The sequence below is a fragment of the Ambystoma mexicanum genome, chromosome 2q (genome assembly GCF_040938575.1).
Source record: "Ambystoma mexicanum isolate Mex_15411 chromosome 2q, UKY_AmexF1_1, whole genome shotgun sequence".
Lineage (NCBI taxonomy): Eukaryota > Metazoa > Chordata > Amphibia > Caudata > Ambystomatidae > Ambystoma > Ambystoma mexicanum.
This window is the reverse complement of record NC_090924.1, coordinates 751,887,756-751,906,989: the sequence shown is the minus strand read 5'-3', so window position 1 is coordinate 751,906,989 and position 19,234 is coordinate 751,887,756. Positions and strand designations below refer to the sequence as shown.

At 46.1% G+C, this 19,234-nt stretch overlaps 1 protein-coding gene across 2 annotated transcripts in view; it reads left to right on the top strand.

The window, feature by feature from the left end:
- PTPRN2 (protein tyrosine phosphatase receptor type N2) overlaps nt 1–19,234 on the top strand; it is a 3,479,756-nt gene that overhangs the window by 524,015 nt on the left and 2,936,507 nt on the right. For both annotated transcript variants that reach the window (XM_069647979.1, XM_069647978.1), the window contains exon 2: nt 459–509. In XM_069647979.1, the coding sequence (XP_069504080.1) occupies nt 459–509 (51 nt within the window). The remainder of the gene's footprint in view (nt 1–458; nt 510–19,234) is intronic.

Below are 19,234 nucleotides of genomic sequence, written 5' to 3'. Positions count from 1 at the left end.
TCTGTTCACTAATACATGCCTTGCTATATGTCACTACCTGACAAATGATGTGACTGCTGGGGCAACTGATGGCAATGTGTCAAGACATCATTGGAGTTCATGGGTAATGATACCAAGAATTGGCAAATGGTCTGCATACTATATGGAACCATGAGGCAAAAGCTAGCAAACTGTTGGAGTGGCTGCCAGTATAATACTATTAACTGGACGACCTATCAGGTTTGCCGGTGCTTGTTTTTCATTTAAAGGGGGTTGGATTCCAGTCACTCCAGATTGTCATTGTAGATGGTTTGATGAGGTTGTGTATAGCTAAATAATGCGATTAATTAAAGTCTACTTTACAGAGGAACATCTTAAGGTCAGAGTGCATGGTTGTGGTATGGCTCGTGTAGTAGGGCAGAGCTTGTGAATCTGAAGCTGACGTCACGGTATACTGACTGTCTTTTATTTGATTTTAGGTTGCCTTTTTGAAGATGACCTCTGCAAACCCTTTGAAGTCTGCTTGAATGGTAAGTCACATCGACCTGATGTATTCACTTACTTGACTCTCTGCAAGCACTCTGGCATGTCTCAGGTTTGTAACCAAAACAAACTTCAGCACTACACTGAAACGTGTTTCAAGGTAACGTGAATCATTTTTACAAAGACACTTATGAAGAATTCACGATAAAGATTGACGGTTTTTTTAAATATTATAAATGGATAACTGCAGGCTGTACATCCAAACTTAAATGTAATACCCCTGTTAGTTTTATGAAGAAAATAGGTTATTGAGCCAGAGATTTTCCTGTACAGGACAGTACTTTGCTATTCCAGGTCCTTCAAGGATAACCATGATATGGTACAGAGCTATGTTGTGCATTGGAGGAACAGGGAACACATGGAAAGAGTGATCCTACTGTGTGTACATATCATTTCCACACACAAGTTAAAAAAACAAACGATGGAAATCCCAGCTTTTGTGTGTGTGCCTCCGCATGGCGCGGGTAGTATACCACAGTGGTAACGCACTCGTCTTGAAAGCAAGACGACGCACAGAAACACAGCTTGGAATCCTGCTCTGCGCTTAGAAAATTAAGCGTGTTATCAAAAAAACAATTATTATATATCCGACACTGTACATGGAGAACATGTCCTGGTCCACTAGCAATGGTGTGGAAAAGAGGACTGGGACTGCTTCCCTCACCCAGCATCCCTCATTCCCCTTCAACCCAAGTCTCTGCTCTTTGGTCTGCACCCTTCTTTCTTGCACCAAGCCAGGTATGGGATGGAGTGCCTGGCTGGATGTGCACCCAAACCTGTGTTCTTTGGCTTCCCTCTTTTGGTCACGACTGGAATGCAGCCTTCGGGCACAGCTGCAAAGGCCCACGAGCTCCTTGCTTGTCCTTTGTGATCCCATCCCTACCCTCTGGTTAAGAGTGGAAGGGGACCTTTTGGCTTAGCTGTGAATGGTGCATACCCACTATACCATGCTTTGCTCTCCCTGACCCCCACCCTCTCGTTGGATCAGGACTGACATGCATCATTCTGCCCCTGACACCCTTTTCCTTTTCTGGCCTCCATGAAACCCACCCTTCCCTCTTCAGATCAGGACTGGAATGTGGCCTCCAGGCTTAGCTGCAAATCTCCCGATCCCAATGACACTCTTTTTTTACCTCTCCACCCTCCTGTAGTCTGTTACGATCTCCAATAAATAGAAACACTAAAAAGCAAATCCACAAAGGCATGAACTCATATGTACCTTTACTTCTACACTTGATTGTACCAATTACAGTGAATATCAAAAAGAACACCACTGCATCCTTTCTGACCACACTAAGCATAGCAGAGCCTCCAGACACCATCGCAAGGCACGGCATGGGCCTTTGTGTGCATTATTATATTCCTACTCCTGCCTTAGTGGGTAGGAGTGACATATGTCGTCTTGCAAAGGGCACGCCTGTAAAGTCCCAGCATCTTCAATAGACTCCTTTGCTAGCCGGTTGGATAGGAAGCCATCCTTTGCCGAAGATAATGGGAGCCTATCTATAAGTAATTATCAGGCACAAGCTCAGAAAGTATCTGTGCGAGGAGAGGTGGACCGTGTAGCATTTGCACTGCCTGGCCATATACACCCACAACACTTAGACTGAGTGTATGACTTATTGGCCAACGTTTGTGCCACACTAGGAAAGAGGCTTTACCTCAACATTCCTCTTTCTGGTTGGGAGGGTGCGCTCAGTTATGTGGGTCTGTGACTGCGTAGATTATCCACGATAGGTTTCTGAACCACACATGTATCCACTTGGTTTATCTTCTAATTGTGATGATTTTGAAATGTGAAGTACATTGACTGTCGAGATGGTCTTTCTAATCCACCAGAATCATATCTGATACTGGCCATGAAGGGCACCAAGTCCTTGTCATCAGTGGTCGAAGTGAGCGGGAACGGTCGGGAGCGGTGTTCCACTACTTTGACTTTTTACTATTAACAGCTCCAGTATTTTTGCAACCTTTTTTGCCATTCCAGAACTGTTCTTTGTGAAGTTAATGCACACTTGTCCATTTTACCACCGGATATCAATTACAGATAAATTGAGATCTGTATCAACTCAATTGGCTGTCAACCAGGATGACTGCAACCCTTGAAAAATGTGTCGCATGTTGCTCCCCTCCTTCCTAATCTGTCCCCCGCTGGAGTCACAGTTCCACTACTTTTTCGGTACACTTCTATCACTGCGTGCCATATATAAGAGTGCTCACGTCCCACAGTTCTGCTCAGTGCAGTGCTGAGTGAGATCATGGTCCTTCAGGAAAACATTGAAGTGGGAGGGCGAGTGGAGAATGAGGTCTGCAAGGAATGCGCTTACTGATGAGTTCATGCATTGGGGTGTGCTGTGCTCAATGCATTTATTGCAAGTAGTTTGACTTGTTTGAGGCCCTAGAGGATGTTGATCTCTATTGAACATGAAGACTCATGATTGGTTTCTACTACAAAGACATTCACAAGTGGAATCTATTTGGGTGAAGATTTTTTCACAATGGGGTATTTTTGTCAATCAGTCTTATTTCACTCCATGTTCTCTCCTCAAGGTGTAGGGTACTGCTTGAGAATCCACGCGGCAGGAAAACGTATACATTGTTTTTTGGGGGGATGTTAAACCAGGATTCAGTTAGGATCCTTAAATTGAGTCTATGCCCTCAGATTGTGCCAGATAGTTCTGTGTACTGCCTTTAGAGACATTCTTTCGGAGAATGTTGTTATGTCAATTGCAGTGCGGAACTCTAGCCCCATCCAGGTACATCTGTAGTCAATGCACGCAGCACTTTCACATGAGATGCCTATGTCCTAGTTCGACAAACACAAGTAGATCACTTCCATTTACAGATCAATAATAGAAGTAGGTCTGATAAGTCCTAGTGTTGCTGGCCACATTTTTGGAACACTGTCCCTCTGGCATTAAGACTGGACCCAAATCAGCTGATATTAAGCAAGAAGCGAAAAACTCGTATAATTATCGATGCCATTATTCCGGCTTTGGTTTGAGCTGTACCAATACACAGACCTTCACATCCATGTTCTATGAATGTCCTTGCCTTACAGTAAACATTTAAATGGTTGTCATGTTTAAAGATGGGAAGATGGTGTTCACTCGGCACTCGGGCGACCGCCTTCAATATCTGCTGTGTCCAGAATCCTGCTATCTGCCGATTCCCACTCACTTTATCCCAGTCACCCACTTATTCCTTGGTGCTTTGAAATATCTTGTCTGCCAAGTTGGCACATTACAAAACCTAAAATAAATACATAGACTTGTTATTTTGCTATTTTAAAGAGTTCTCAATAAAGTTGGATGAGATTGACTCCATGCATTGATTACACAGCGGTGGAATTATGGGCTAGGATGAGGGTCCATGGTTGTGCGTATGGATCTTTTGAAAGTGGGAGACTGAGGCATTAGTGTGTTTTTGGGGGAGCGAGTGCTTTGTGTTTTCTAACAATTTGTTTTCTAGTGTTCATGTATTCACATCTTGTTTTATGTTTGTGCTACTGACATTTTATCTGATGAAACTGGACTTTGTTGTTAGTACACCTGGGATCTGCATGACCTGCTGTGCAGTGTGGTGTGGGAAGTGATGTCTGCGGTAGGGGGTGTGGCGTGTTCAGCGGTGGTTGCCACATGTGCTAGTACTTCTTATTGTGATGTTGATGTGTTTTTATGGGGAAATGTCTAGTTCACCGTAATGTTTCTTGTGTGGCTCTTAACTTATGACTTTACGTAGTTAGGGCGGTATAAGTGTTTTCTTTTAGTTCATTGGTTAGGATCGCATTGTTGATCCGTTGCTATTTCACGTACAGTGCAGGTGTTGCCTGGGTTCTAACTTGACCCCCCTGAAAGTGGGGACTGATATGTGATTGTTTCGGTTGCTGGACTCCTTTTGGAGGTCATGAAAGACTCTGATGAAGACTTTGTCATGACTTGAATTTAAGGAGAGGGAGCTTGTAGACATCCCCTCAACTAAGATGGACCTACTACACCCATGCTGGATTTCCAAGCAAGCAGACTGCAGAAGGCATCGTACCAAGCTTGGAGATCTGGCAAATAGGTCAGCTGTCCTCTTTTAGGTTTTTAATGTTTCCATTGTCATTGGTCTGCCTTAAAAGGTTGAGCGTATTTCTTAAGTGTGGTGTGTTTCTAAACTGAGTTCCTCAATGCAAGAATCAGTGGGCAACTGACATTGAACTGTGGTTCTCTGATTTTCCTAAAATCTTTTCTGATTTCATGCATTTTTTGGGGTTGAGGTCCTAGGTCTTGTTGAATGAGAGGGTTTGGCGCCCGGTGAAGTTTTTCAATACTTATTTTTACGCTCAATCTGATGATGCTGCAGCTTGCTGTTATTATAGCCTTATAGACCAAGGCAGGGGTCATTATCACGGGATAATGACCCACCCACAGGTTCTCCTCGGGCCATAAGTTGAGGAAGGGTCATTATCCCAATTGATAATGACTCTTCAAGATGCCTTTAAGGCTACTACCACATACTGGCAATAGCAATACAGGGCTTCTGGTTGTAAAGTAGAACATGTTTAATATTGAGTAAAATAACTACTGTATTAGTAAATTAAATGCACTTTTATTTTATAATATTTAAAAAAAGAAAGGATGTCTTTGTAGGTTAAACATTTTAATTGTAAACTTGGTTGATCTGGAAAAGTTTTAACATGAGCATGCACTAGGTGTAATGCAAAAAGAAACGGTTTCGCTATAAGAACATGAACGCTTTTCTCTTTTCTCTAACCACCCATCTTTTTGGTGTGGTTAAGTGGGTGTTGCAGTGGGGAAAAGATCCTACCAGAGAGGGTGTGTTTTGTTAAATGAAATCGTAGCTGGAAGTTGCATTGCTGTTTCTCTGTGTGCTTCTGAAGTCAGAATATTCAAAATGCAGTTGATATGGATGTACGTGATTACACCGCGGTGCGAAATTACAAATTTGGACATTTCGAATCGAAAAGCGTGCCGCTGTGTAATCGCTCATTAGATTACCCACATCCCCTTGCCCGCCCCCCTCTCCTTACTTACCTTTTGGCAGCACACTTGGCTGTGTGCTGCCGATTACCTTGTGTCCCTGCGATGCCAGTTACCCTCACTTACGTGGATGGGAACCGGCGCTGCAGGGTCCTTTTTATTTCAACAACTGGATTTTATAGTAAGCGGGGGACACCCCCACAAATCCTGATCCCATTATAATGAACAAGGGTGCGTGAGACACCCCCTTAACCCTGCTCCTCTTGTACGCTATAATGGGCCCTTATGGCATAACTGTTATTTTCAGTGGTACGTAATTTTAGTACTACCGAAATGTGAACCATTCTACCATATGGCCTTTTATTCCTAAATTTGTACAGCTTCGGTCAATACCAGTAGCTATTGACTTCACTCTGAACATTCTTGATGACTGAGAGGAGGTCAGTAACGACTTGCATGTGCTAATATGTTTTCCTTCCTGTTATGTCATTTCTTCCTTCCATGTTTTCCCTTGCATCCATGAATGCCTTTCTGATCCTATTTCTTCTCCCTCTGGCAGCTCTAAGCTCCATTCAGTCTACCTAACGGGTTTTTCTAATTAACCCAACCTCACCCTATGTCTTACAATCTGAGCAATTTCTTACAGTGAGGGCACAGAAAACATGTGGCTATCCCCTGTGTATCTTGCTGTTGATAGGTGCCTGCCCTTCTCATATTCATGGAAAGGTCATTGCACTGGAGATAATATCCTGGATTAAGATTTTGGAATGTACGTAAGGGAGAATGTTGGAACTTGAAGTGGGCTTCTGGAAATAGTGCTTAGGGATCTGACAGACCTTGGTGAGAGTGTGGTCCCCTGGCAGACACTAACCTAAAAGATGTATGTCTTGTTGAAGTGAAACTGCACTAAAAGTTTAACAAGGAATTTAAAAAAAAAATGGAGACCAAGATCCCAGAAGGATAAATGGGCGCAGCTATGGAAATTGGGGAAGCAGCCTTGTGGAGCACTTTTCAGTAGCAAAAACTCTATACAGTTTTACATTGTCGCAGTGTCAGCCATATTCTCCAGCATTGGATCTTTCATGGATTCACATGCTTAGAATATTCCCCGTCGTCAGACTGGGACCCCTCGGTACACATATATAGCCTTTTCCATTAGGAAAACTTCCAACACTTTTGTGTCCTATCCACGTCCTTTTAGGACCCGCCTACGCATGCTCCGTAGGCCGTCCCCGTATAAGAGGCCTGCCCCCGCGGTTCCCCTTCAGATTTCAACCGTCTCCAAAGTAGTGGGATCTCCTCGTGTTGTCCTACTGTTTTGTACTAGGTTGCGTCATTGGATTTCGAGTAATAATGTCCTCTGTGCCAGGCAAAGTGCTGTTCCGTCCATGCGCGACATGCGGCTTTAAAAAGGTTTACGAGGGGGATGGACATATGGACTGCATATATTGCCTCCACCCTCACCATTCGGCGGATACCTGCGACATATGCAAGGGGTTTTCTCAAAAAACCCTCAAAGACCGGAACCGACGCCTGGTGGCATGGCTGAATGATGGAGCGGGGGCATACCCCCCCTCGGAGGTGGGCTCCACACAGTCGGCGAAAACATCACGCTGCGCGGCCTCGTCGGAACCACACCCGAAGAAATCTAGACCGTCGGAAAAAGAGTCGTCTGGAAGTCACTCCACTAGAGACTCCTCGGCAAAGAAATCATCCTCATCAAAAAAGCATGAGAAGGAAAGGAAACCCTCCTCTGGCGATCATCACAGATCGACCACGAGTCGAGAGTCCAGTAAAAGCGGGCACAGTGTGGAGAAGGCGGGACCGCCGAAACCACCTGCGAAGTCTTCGTCGTCGACGGCGGTCCAGTCATCGGCCGCCTCCCTGCCACTGGCACAGGGGGCATCCACCATCCCGTCGACAATGGCGTCGACGAGGGCCTTGTCGACGGGGTTCCTACAGGAGGCCTGGAGGCCTGAAGTCTTTGACCCGACCCCCCCGGAGCCTTTGTTTCAAGAACAAGCTATGTTTCTGTCCTCAGAGGACGAGAACGAGAGAGTCGCCGGCCCAGCAGACCTAGGGCTACGAGCGGCTGACAAGTCGTCGACAAGGGCATCCGTTACACCGGTATCTGCCCCTCTCCTCAATTCTCAATCGGTTCTGTCGTTGGATATTCTGTCCACGCTTCAGTCCTTGTTGCAGTCGTTGGACCAGCGACTACCCCAGGCAAGCCTGCCACAGTCACTCGTCGACGAGCCGGGCCCGTCCCGTCAACCGACGCACCCACGCACGCCAGTCTCAACACTGGCACAGGAGGAAGGTGAGCTACCAGATTCGGAGTCTGACAGGGGAGCCATGTCAGATATCTCATTATCCCCCTCCAGGGATCCTACCTGGGAGTCAGAGGCGGAGTTGGAAAACCCCAGAAGCCCAGCTCACCCGTCCCCTCCGGACGACATTGCGTCATTCCATTCTATGATGGAGAAGGCATGCAAAGAATTTGGTCTGTCCCAAGAAGAACAGAAAAAGGATTGTTTTTTGTTCGACCACATGGGCAAGAGAAGGAGGTCGGTGTTCTCAATACCAATACTAGACCATGTATGGAAAGAGGGGTTGCAGACAATGAGACACCCATTCTCAGAACCAGCAGTGAAAGGACGCCTAGAAAAGAAGTTTAAGGCTCCAGAGTCGACCCCCAAGTGTTTATCCTCCCAACCAACACCGGACTCGGTGGTGTCGGCGGCAGCAGCGAGGAAGGCAAAGGCACAGCACAAGTGCACGACTCCTCCTGAGAACGAGGCGAAACGCCAAGATGCCTTTGGCAAGAAAGTGCTCTCCGTGGGAGCGACCACAGTAAAGGCCGCAAACTCTCTGGCAATTGTGGCCAGATACGATAGGGAGATGTGGCACAGACTAGCTCCGCTGCTTGACCATCTTCCGGAAGAACAGAGAAAGGCGGCGATGCTACTGGTCCGAGAGGGTGAGGAAGCCTCAAATCACGCAATAAACATCGCGGTGGATCTCGCTGAGTCAGGCTTCAAGCAAGTCAACAATGAGGTGGTATTGCGTCGACAGTCATGGCTTAAGTGCACCTACTTCAGGCCAGAAGTGCAATACAAGGTCTTAGATATGCCCTTTGAGGGAGACCTTCTTTTCGGTGAAAAGGTGGACGAGGCCCTAAAAGGGATGAAAGAAGATTCGGACACGGCACGTTCATTGGGTGCCCTCCAGAGTGGCAGAAGTTACAAGTCTTTTCGTCCCTTTAGAGGGGCTTCAGGTAATTCAAGATTCTCTTCTGGAGACAGATCCTTTGCCAGATCGGCTTACCCCTCCCAGGGATACCGACGTGCATCACAATCGGCTAACCGTCGACGAAACTTCCAGTCTTCCAGAAAACGACCATCATACCCGTCGTCGTCGAGAGACAAGCAGAATAAAGATCAGCAGTGACATACCACACACCGTTCTGGGGGGAAGAGTTTCAGCATATGTCGACGAATGGGAAAGGATAACGACGGACCAATGGGTGCTGGACACCATAAGAAACGGACACTCTCTGCAATTCAAACACAACCCTCTGCAAATTTCACCTGCGTTCACCGCTCAGTCCCATATGAAGGTACTGCAACAAGAGGTTATACTCATGTTAGCGAAGGGCGTGATAGAATTAGTTCCAACATCACAGAGAGGTCAAGGAGTCTACTCAAGATACTTCGTCGTAAAAAAGCCGAACGGCAAATGGCGTCCCATTCTAGACTTACGCGATCTCAACAAGTCCTTAAAGAGCCTGAAATTCAAGATGCTCACTCTGCAGGAGGTGATCCGCGCAGTTCAAATAGGAGATTTCCTGGCGTCCCTGGATTTGCAGGACGCGTATTTCCATATTCCAATGTGTCGGAAACACAGGAAATTCCTACGCTTTGTAATAGGGCAAACTCACTACCAATTCACGGTTCTTCCTTTCGGGCTCAAGACCTCCCTCAGAACGTTCACAAAATGCCTGGCTCCAGTGGCTGCGTGGCTAAGGAAGCAAAGCCACCACGTATACCCATACCTCGACGACTGGCTGGTAAGGGGATCCTCCCCAGCGTCGACCAACACAAGTCTGCAAGCCACCATGCATCTTCTACAACGGCTAGGATTCGCCATAAACTTCGAGAAATCCTCTCTGCGGCCATCGAGAACGCTGGTATTCTTGGGGGCACAGTTCAAGACTCAGTTAGGGCTGGTGAAACCTTCCCTCGACAGGACCTCAAGACTCATTCAACAAGCGGCCCAGCTACGGCGAAACACCAGGATCTCAGTGAGAAAGTATGTTTCGGTCCTAGGGGCCATGGCATCCTGCATCCATCTGGTGAGAAACTGTCGACTATTCATGAGGCCAGTCCAAGAATTCCTCGCGGACCGATGGACACAGGCTCAGGGATCGTGGTCGGACAGGATAACCGTCGACGACGGCAAGCTACGTCGGACCCTTCAGTGGTGGCAGAGTTCCCACAATCTGAACAGCGGTGTGCCCCTACAGGAGCCGGAGTTTCAGAGCACCATAGTTACGGATGCGTCCCTAACCGGATGGGGAGCGCACATGGGTGCTCTACAAACGCAAGGTCGCTGGTCTCCAACGGAGTCACTCCTACACATAAACGTACTGGAACTCAGAGCGGTACGATGGGCTTTGAAGGCGTTCCTACCACACATCAAGAGTTTGCGAGTGCGAATACTGACCGACAATACAACAGCCATGTTTTATCTGAGGAAACAAGGAGGGACACGATCAAGGACTCTTTCCATAGAAGCCCAGAAAACATGGCATTGGGCAGCGAAGCACGGAATTTCCCTCGTGGCTCATCACCTTCCAGGAGTGAGGAACGGCCAAGCCGACTCCCTCAGCAGAAGCATGGCGCAGATACACGAGTGGGAAGTGGACACGGGTCACTTGAGGAAAGTGTTCGAGAAATGGGGTCAACCCCCTCTGGACGCCTTCGCGACCAAAGACAACAAGAAATGCGAACAATTTGCAAGCAGATGGCCCCAAGAGGGGTCGGTGGGGGAGGCGTTCTCCTTCCCATGGACGGACATGTTCCTCTATGCTTTCCCCCCCGTTTCCCCTCATACGGAAAACAATACAGTGGATACGCAGATACAATTGCCGGGTGATTCTAGTGACACCATACTGGCCGAGGCAACCGTGGTTCTCAGACCTCCTCCATCTGTCGCTGGAACATCCCATAGCGTTTCCGAAAGTCCCATACCTTCTATCCCGGGACAGAGGCACGGTGTGGCATCACGACCCGGACAGTCTCAACCTTACGTCCTGGCTCCTTACTTCTCGGAGTTGGGCGCCTTAGACATTTCAGAGGATTGCCAAAAAATTCTACAGGCGGCTAGAGCCCCTTCTACAAACAAATCCTATTCCTATAAGTGGCGGAGGTTCTGTGAATGGTGTAAGGGGCAACAGGGCCTACAACTGTTGTCGGTGACGCCGGAACAAGTTCTTCCTTACCTGCTCCTCTTAGCGGAGAGGGGATTATCCTTCACATCGATAAAGGTGCACCTGGCGGCCATCTCGAGGTTCACAAGGAAAACGCAGTCGTCTCCTCTATTTAGCGACAGACTTGTAAAACACTTCATGAGGGGTTTATTTCGAGCTTTTCCTCTGGAAAAACGTTTCCCCCCGACTTGGAGTCTCAACACAGTGTTGGCAGGCTTAATGAAACCGCCTTTTGAGCCTATGGCCACGTCCGACATAAAATTCATTTCGTGGAAGTTGGCATTCTTGATTGCTATCACATCGGCTAGAAGAATCTCGGAACTGCAAGCGCTGGTCGTAGACCCGCCATACCTAAGATTCTTTAAGGACAAAGTAGTCCTGGCAACTAATCCTATGTTCGTCCCAAAAGTTCCGACAGTGTATCACAAACACTCGTCCATTGTTCTCCCTACTTTCTTCGCCACACCATCATCGGCAGCAGAAAAAGCTCTTCATACCCTGGACGTTAAGAGGGCTCTGAAATTTTACCTACATCGTACACAGGAATTCAGGTCTGCTAGACAACTGTTCGTCGCGTATGGTCCGTCGACGAGAGGAAAAGCAATCTCTAAACAAGGATTGGCTCGATGGGTCTCATCGACGATTGCGTTTTGTCACTCTAAGGCCGGAAGGCCACTGCAAGGACATCCTAGAGCCCATTCTACAAGATCGATGTCCTCCTCAACAGCTTTGTGGGCAGGAATTACGTTGACGGACATATGCCAAGCTGCGGCATGGTCAGTGCCCCACACGTTTACCCGCCACTACTGCCTTGCTAGGCAGCATGCGGACGAGGTGCAGATGGGAAGAGCTGTCCTGCGCCATCTGTTTCAGTAAGGTAAGCTCCACGCTGTGGAGAATCTGTTGTCTACCTTTTTAATGACAGTTCATTTTATGTGGGTAAGGTTATATGAGGTAACTTATTCCTACTGTACATATGCATTGTGTAGTATGTTGAGGGTATGTTACATTACATTCTCACCACCGTCTCAAGTGTTACTGCTATCCAATCTATTCTAAGCATGTGAATCCATGAAAGATCCAATGCTGGAGAAGGGAATAGTTTCTTACCTGTAACTCCATTTCTCCAGCATTGGTATCTTTCATGGATTCACATGCGCCCGCCAACCTCCCCGGAATGTAATGTATTTAATGGATAAAATTAACCCTTCCTACTTTGGAGGGGCCGAAATCTGAAGGGGAACCGCGGGGGCGGGCCTCTTATACGGGGACGGCCTACGGAGCATGCGTAGGCGGGTCCTAAAAGGACTTGGATAGGACACAAAAGTGTCGGAAGTTTTCCTATTGGAAAAGGCTATATATGTGTACCGAGGGGTCCCAGTCTGACGACGGGGAATATTCTAAGCATGTGAATCCATGAAAGATACCAATGCTGGAGAAATGGAGTTACAGGTAAGAAACTATTCCCTTCTGTTAAAATAATACATGTAAGCTTTCTCTAAGAAGTCAAAGATGTCTCTACCTCTTTGGGAACTTTTTTCATCTGCTTTGGAATTGGCTGAATCAGAGTACCTTAATTAGTGCTTAGTATACTAATCATGCCTGTCCTCATAGACCATTCTTTGCAGATGAGAAGAGGCTGAGCGGTTGTATATCTTCTATCTTTTCAGCTGCTTCCTTTGGGTAGCTCCAATAGAACGTTTAGGCATGCTACTTATTGGCTTCCTGCGGTGCAGTTGTCATGTGCACCTTCCAAATGGAAAGATTTCACTTCCACAGCATCCACCATTGAGCGGGCATACAATTATTGAACTGATTAATATCTGAAGTAGCTGGATAGGGGCCAGAATTGGATAGTCCATTGGAGCGGGGACTTACCAGAGAAGGAAGGGCTCTAGGTGTGACATTTAGATCATCAAACAGCACGTAAAGTTATTTTTCGCCATTTCAGGAGTGCCTACTATTCATGTACTCCTTACTGGAAAAACCCCTCTCATTAGACACTATACTATTACTGAATTATGAATCTCGATATTTGCCCAGAAACTTTATTTCACACAGCACAGTCATTTCATCATAGACTGGGGAGGAAATGTGGGTTGCACAAGAAGTACATTCATTTGTGTAGTTGGTGTCCGTCTGTTTGCCCTCTATAGAAATGAAGGGGGAAATACCTAGAGGACTCCAAAGGGGTCTAACAAGGGCAACATTTGACGAGGAATCTAATGGCGTGGTTGAACGTTGCTAAAGCCGCACGACCCCCTGTGGATAAAATTACAATTAACATTTATTTTGCTCGATTTCAAATTGCTGTGGTGACACTCCTGGTGGATAAACTTAGAACCGATGCACATTTTGCTTAACAAATAACCATAGCTATTTTGCTCAGCAAGCGACCATAACGAAAGAAAAAAGTGTGCTTAACAACGATCATAATACAAGCTAAAAGAGCTCCACAGATTAGTCCAAGAAATCCAGGTAAATTAACAAACGACCACAATAAAAGCTAGAAATCCGCCAAGGATTAGTGCAAGAAATCCGGCAAATTGATGGCAAGAAAATCCACGAAATTAGCATTAAACACAATCAATAAGTACACATCCCCAATGACAACCTGTAATTCAATCATCATGCAAGAGACAGTCAATTTTTGGGGCACCAGAACAGAGACAAGCCAGACATCAGGCTGATGCAGCCAGGCAGGCAGCACAAAGACAGCAGGAGACCTAAAAACGAAGGCAAACCAGACAAGAGGCTGGTGCATGCAGACAGACAACACAAATAAAGCAGGAGACACCACAACAAAGGCAAACCAGACAGCAGCTTGATGCAGCTAGGCATGCTTCAAAATGACAGCAAGCAACACCAGATCAGCATTAAACAAGGTTGTAGAGTAAAAGGGCCAGGCCATTTTAGGTAATCTTTTTGTTTTTGCCACTGCTGGAAGTTCATTAACTGGCCTATGTTGCAAATGGATCCACAGCTTCAACCACTCTTCCATCAATTACCCACATTTGCATATCGCAACAACAGGGCTTTGCGCAATAGTCTGGTTCAAGCAGAGATCACAACAGAAAAGAGGGAGAACATTCAGAAGTACAAAGGCACGCAGCCATGTCATAACTGTCAGCATTGTAATAACATTCTACAAGGCAACAGCATTCCGTATCCCCATTCCGACAAAGCGCTACTCTTGAAACACTCTGCCACATGCGATTCAACGATTGTGGTGTATACACTCAAATGCCCTTGCGGCCTTTACTATGTTGGCAAAACTACAAAGAAGGCGAAGACACGATGGACCGAACATAAATCCAACATTCGGACACGGAGCCTGAAATCATCAGTGGCAATGCATTTTATTGAAGCCAGGCACACGATAGCCCAGCTCAAGTGTGTTATCCTGGAGCAGGTTAAACTAGCCCCCAGGGGAGGTGATCTTCTCAGAAAACTGCTACAGAGAGAGGTATTGTGGATAGACTTACTAGATTCCATCCAACCTAGGGGTATGAACACAGAAATGAATTTAATGTGCTTTGTGTAACAGGTTGATGTAGTGTCTATTTCATGCAAATGCTGTACGGTATACCCCCTCAACAATTCTTTGTTTAGCAACTAGGCTTATGAATGATATTGTTATGGGCAACAATTGGACTGTACGGGTAACCGATTCTTTTAATTGCACTGTAGAATCTTCATGTATTGGATTTAATTTTTCAGTCCTTGGAACCTACTGCTATTACAATGAATTGTTTATGAGGTAGGCGTTTTGCTTTGATGCATTAGGTTGCTGTCTCCATTGCCATCTCCCAAAGGGACTCTAATGTATGGCTCTACTTACCTACATATCATTGTGTTTAGGGGTTCTCGGGGCACCCGACTGGACGTTGTTCCAGATACGTTGCTCCTCCCCCTTCCTTGATATTTAGGAATAAATCAGGTTGAGTGTTACCTTATCACATCATTCCGACCTTCCTTCCCTTAATATATTTTACCCTCACGACATGACTCGGTTATTGGATACAACAGAGCTTTGGGCTTCGCGTTGCCTTGGCAACATAGCCCCCGTGTGGCCCACACCAAGATGGCCGACGTTCACCTAGTAACGCATCGTACATGCGCCCCTAGGCGACGCCATAAACAGTACTGGGTCTGATCGAGCAGCGATCGGGACCCTATCTTCTGCACTGCCCTGTATCTATGCACCAGGTGAGCAGATCCTCGCTTGGAATTGGCATACCATTGGAATACAGTGCGGTTTTTCGTGATATTTTCGTGATATTTTTCGTGATATTTTCGTGATCTTGACTGGTGATGTTGTCACCTCTATTGGGGAGGTGTTGATTTGGTTTTGACCCCACACTTATACATTTGTTTTCCCTCCCACAGTGTACTTAATTCCACCATCCTTGCAGACACACTTTTTCCCTCACTTCCGACCAGGTGTAAGTGTGACTCACTTCTCTTTATCTCCAGAGTTTGATTGATGTCAGTATGATACACCATTTAAGCAGCTTACCTCTTGACTTGTTATTCCCTGAAACCGCAGGTCCAGAGTGATGTCTGGCGAGTTAATATAAGATGGCAATGAGGTCAGTTCTGACTTGAGCTAGCCCCTCTTTTTAAGTAAATAGTACTATAGTGAGCCTCACACTGACATATACTGTTTTACATTGTTTTGTAGATGCATTGCCGAAATATGTTGTATCACGCCTAGGAAGCTAAGTACCCCAAGGCCCTGAAGAAGGATTTTTGTTGTTATCCGAAATGCGTTGGCAATTTTGTATCATCATTGGAGTGTATTAGGAGATACATACATATGTGACTGAATTATTCATGCAACATAATCATTTGCTCTGTTTAAATTATCATTTGTGAAGGAACAGACTATACTTTTCATGTTTTGCTTTCTACATTGTTTTATTTTTTATATTAATTATGTGATGGCAGTGAGCCTCCAGAACTACACTATATTATACTGGTTTCTATGAAATACAGATTTGTGCGTGTTATTCTGTTTTCTGTTACAACGTACACGGACACATGTACAGTGGCGGCTGCTATATTAGGGCGGCAGGGCGCCGCCCCCCCAAAAAGAAGAAAAGAAGAGAAAAGCAGAGCAAGATTCAGAAGAATCTCTTCTAGTTTAGTTTAGTTTATTATTTGTATAGCGCCGCCTGGCCCTAGGGCATCCAGGCGCTTGCGATGAATACAACAAGAATAATACAACAGAAATGTACAAACCGATTACATATTTACAAATTTACAGTCTTGGTGCATGCTAGTAAGGTAGGGCTAGGCAGTTTACGTTTCTTTGGATAGAAGCCAAATTTTGGTGTTGTGTCTAAATCTGTGAAAGGAAGGTTCTGATCTCAGCTCGAGTGGAAGTGAATTCAAAAGTTTGGAGGCAAGCACGGGGAAGCTGGAGCCACCTGCTTTTTGGAGCTTAAATCTTGGGATATTTAAGCAATGTGTTTGAGCTGATCTGGTAGGGCGCGCTGGGGTGTGGTGATTGAGATTGTCGGATAGGTATCTGGGTGCTTGGTTAGCTAGGCATTTGTGTGTGAGTGAGATGGTTTTATATTCAATTCTTTGTGGTATGGATAGCCAATGGCAGGTGCGTCTGGCGTCCGAAATGTGTTCATGTTTGGGTATGTTCAGGGCTGCTCGCAAGGCGTTGTTTTGTATGACTTGTAGTTTGTTGATGTTTTTCTGACTGGTTCCCAAGTATAACGCATTGCAGTAGTCAACTTTGGAAAGGACTAGCGCTCTGGCTAAGGTGATGCAGTTGGATGGTGAGAGGTAAGGTCTGCTGGCATTGATGAGTTTACAGGTGTAAGCAGTGGCTGATGATATGGAATTGATCTGTCTTGTCAGTGTGAGGGAGGAGTCGAGGTAGATTCCTAGGGTTTTGACGCTGTTAGAGACGATGATGTTATTGCCGTCTATAGTGAATGCTTGATAGAGTTTGTCGAGTTTATTAAGTCTGGGTTGGGAACCTAGGAGAAGAAGTTCGGTCTTGTCGTCATTGAGGCATAGGCCATGCTTGGCCATCCATTCTTGGATAATGGAATAAATGTTGTTGAGAGCAGTGAGGTCGGTGGAGTAGTCGCCTGTTAAAGGGATCAGTATTTGGGTGTCATCTGCGTAGTTGGTGTAGATGACACCCAAGCGGTCCAATATGTCAAAGAGGGGTTTCGTGAACACATTATATAGATTGGGGGAGACGCAGGAGCCCTGGGGGACACCGCAAGTGACTGGGGCTGGGATGGCAGATGCTGTGGGTGCGTAGACTCTCATGGATCTGTTGTTAAGGAAGGAATGGATCCATGCGATGGCGTTATCTGAAAATTTGGCTGCTGAGGATAGATGTTTGCAGAGGATGTCGTGGTTGACCAGGTCGAAGGCGGCCGATAAGTCAAGAAGGAGAAGGATGGCTAGTTTACCATTGTCTTTAATGTTGTCCATCTGTATCTTAAGGTCAATCAGGGCGGTCTCAGTGCCGTGTTTGGGGCGGAATCCTGATTGTCTGAGTCCTAGTAAGTTATTTTTCTCAAGGTGGTTCTGTATCTGAAGATAGGCAGCTCTGTCGAGGATTTTTAGTAGGAAGGGTACGGTCGTGATGGGTCTGTAGTTGGTGGGGACATTAGGGTCAAGGGTGGGCTTCTTAAGTAAAGGAAGAACCCAGGAGTCCTTGAGGTTGTTGGGCACTATGTTGGAGGTGAAAGATGAGTTGATGAGGGAAGTGATGAAGGGAGCAAGTTGTTTGGCTGCATCTTTAATGACTGGGGCTGGGCAGGTATCGCCTTGGCATTTGGACGGTTTAAGAGAGTAGATTATTTCTTCAACCTCTTTGATGGTTATGGTGGAAAACTCAAAGAGGTTATTGTCATCATTTTGGGGGGTGGTGTGGGTGTGTGTAGAGGGGGTGATGTTATCAGTGAGGGTGAGGCTTTCTTTCTTTGTCAGGATTTTGGCTTGTAGTGTGGCAATTTTGCCTAGGAGTGCTTCCTGGATGCTCGTGCACCAGTGGATGTCTTTGTTACAAGTGTCTGGAGTGGGGGAGGGTGATTCGAGTTCTCTCAGGATATTGAATAGCTCTTTGGTATTAGATTTGGCGTTGCTGATTCTTTCATTGTACATGTTTTTTTTAGACTGGATGATGGCTGATTTATAGATGTTCGATGCCAGTGCGTAAGATGTCTTATTAATAGTGGATGGTGACTGTTTCCATGCTAATTCAGCTTGTCTTTTGGATTTGCGGAGTGTTTTTAGTTTGGGGGTGAACCAAGAATTGAGGTGTGCTCGTGGTTTGGCTTTCCGAAGCTTGAGTGGTGCTATGGTGTTTATGGCCTTAAGGATAGTTGTGTTGTATAACTCTACTAGTTCAGTAGGGTTGGTCATGGTGGGTGAGAAGTCGATGATGGGTTGGAGTAACGGGAGGAGTTTCTCTAGTGTGATATTTTTGTTGTTTCTTGTGAGTGTGGGTGGGGCATTGGAGGAAGGCCCTGGTGTTTGAGTGCCTTTGTTGATGGTGAAGGTAATAAGGTGGTGATCAGTCCAAGCGCATGGAGTGTTGGAAAGGATGGTAGTGTTGCAGTTGAGGTCAGCTATCCAGTCAAGGATGCGGCCTTTGTTGTGTGTGGGTTGTGTGATATGGTGGGTGAGTCCTAATTCTGAAATTGTGTTGGCGACAGTGTGAGCTTTGTCATCTTTCTCATCATTGAGACCTAGATTAAAGTCTCCTAGGATGAGTAGTCGAGAGTTAGGTTTGATATTGTCAGAGAGTAAAAGGGCTATCTCGTCATTAAAGGATAGTATAGGGCCTGGCGGTCTGTAAATGAGGTGGATGGTGATAGTGCTTGTGTGCGTTGTGTATAGTTTGAGGGTGAGTAGTTCCGCTGATGGCAGTGATTGGTTTTGTATGTGTCTTATGTTGATGGAGCTTTTTGCAATAATGGCTACTCCACCACCTTTAGCTGTTTGTCTGTCTGCACGGTAGATGGTATAGTCATTGGGTATAGCAAGTGATAGAGAGGGGCCAGACGCTGGGTGGAGCCAGGTCTCTGTAATAGCTATGAAGTCGAGATCATTGAAGGAAATAATGTCGGCTATGTCTAGGGCATGGGCGACTACAGATCTCGCATTGATGAGTGCACCTTTGATGGTTTCGGTGGTGATGCATGATTTTTTGATGTGGGTGCGGGGGGAGGGTGCGTTCAGGCCGTGTGATATC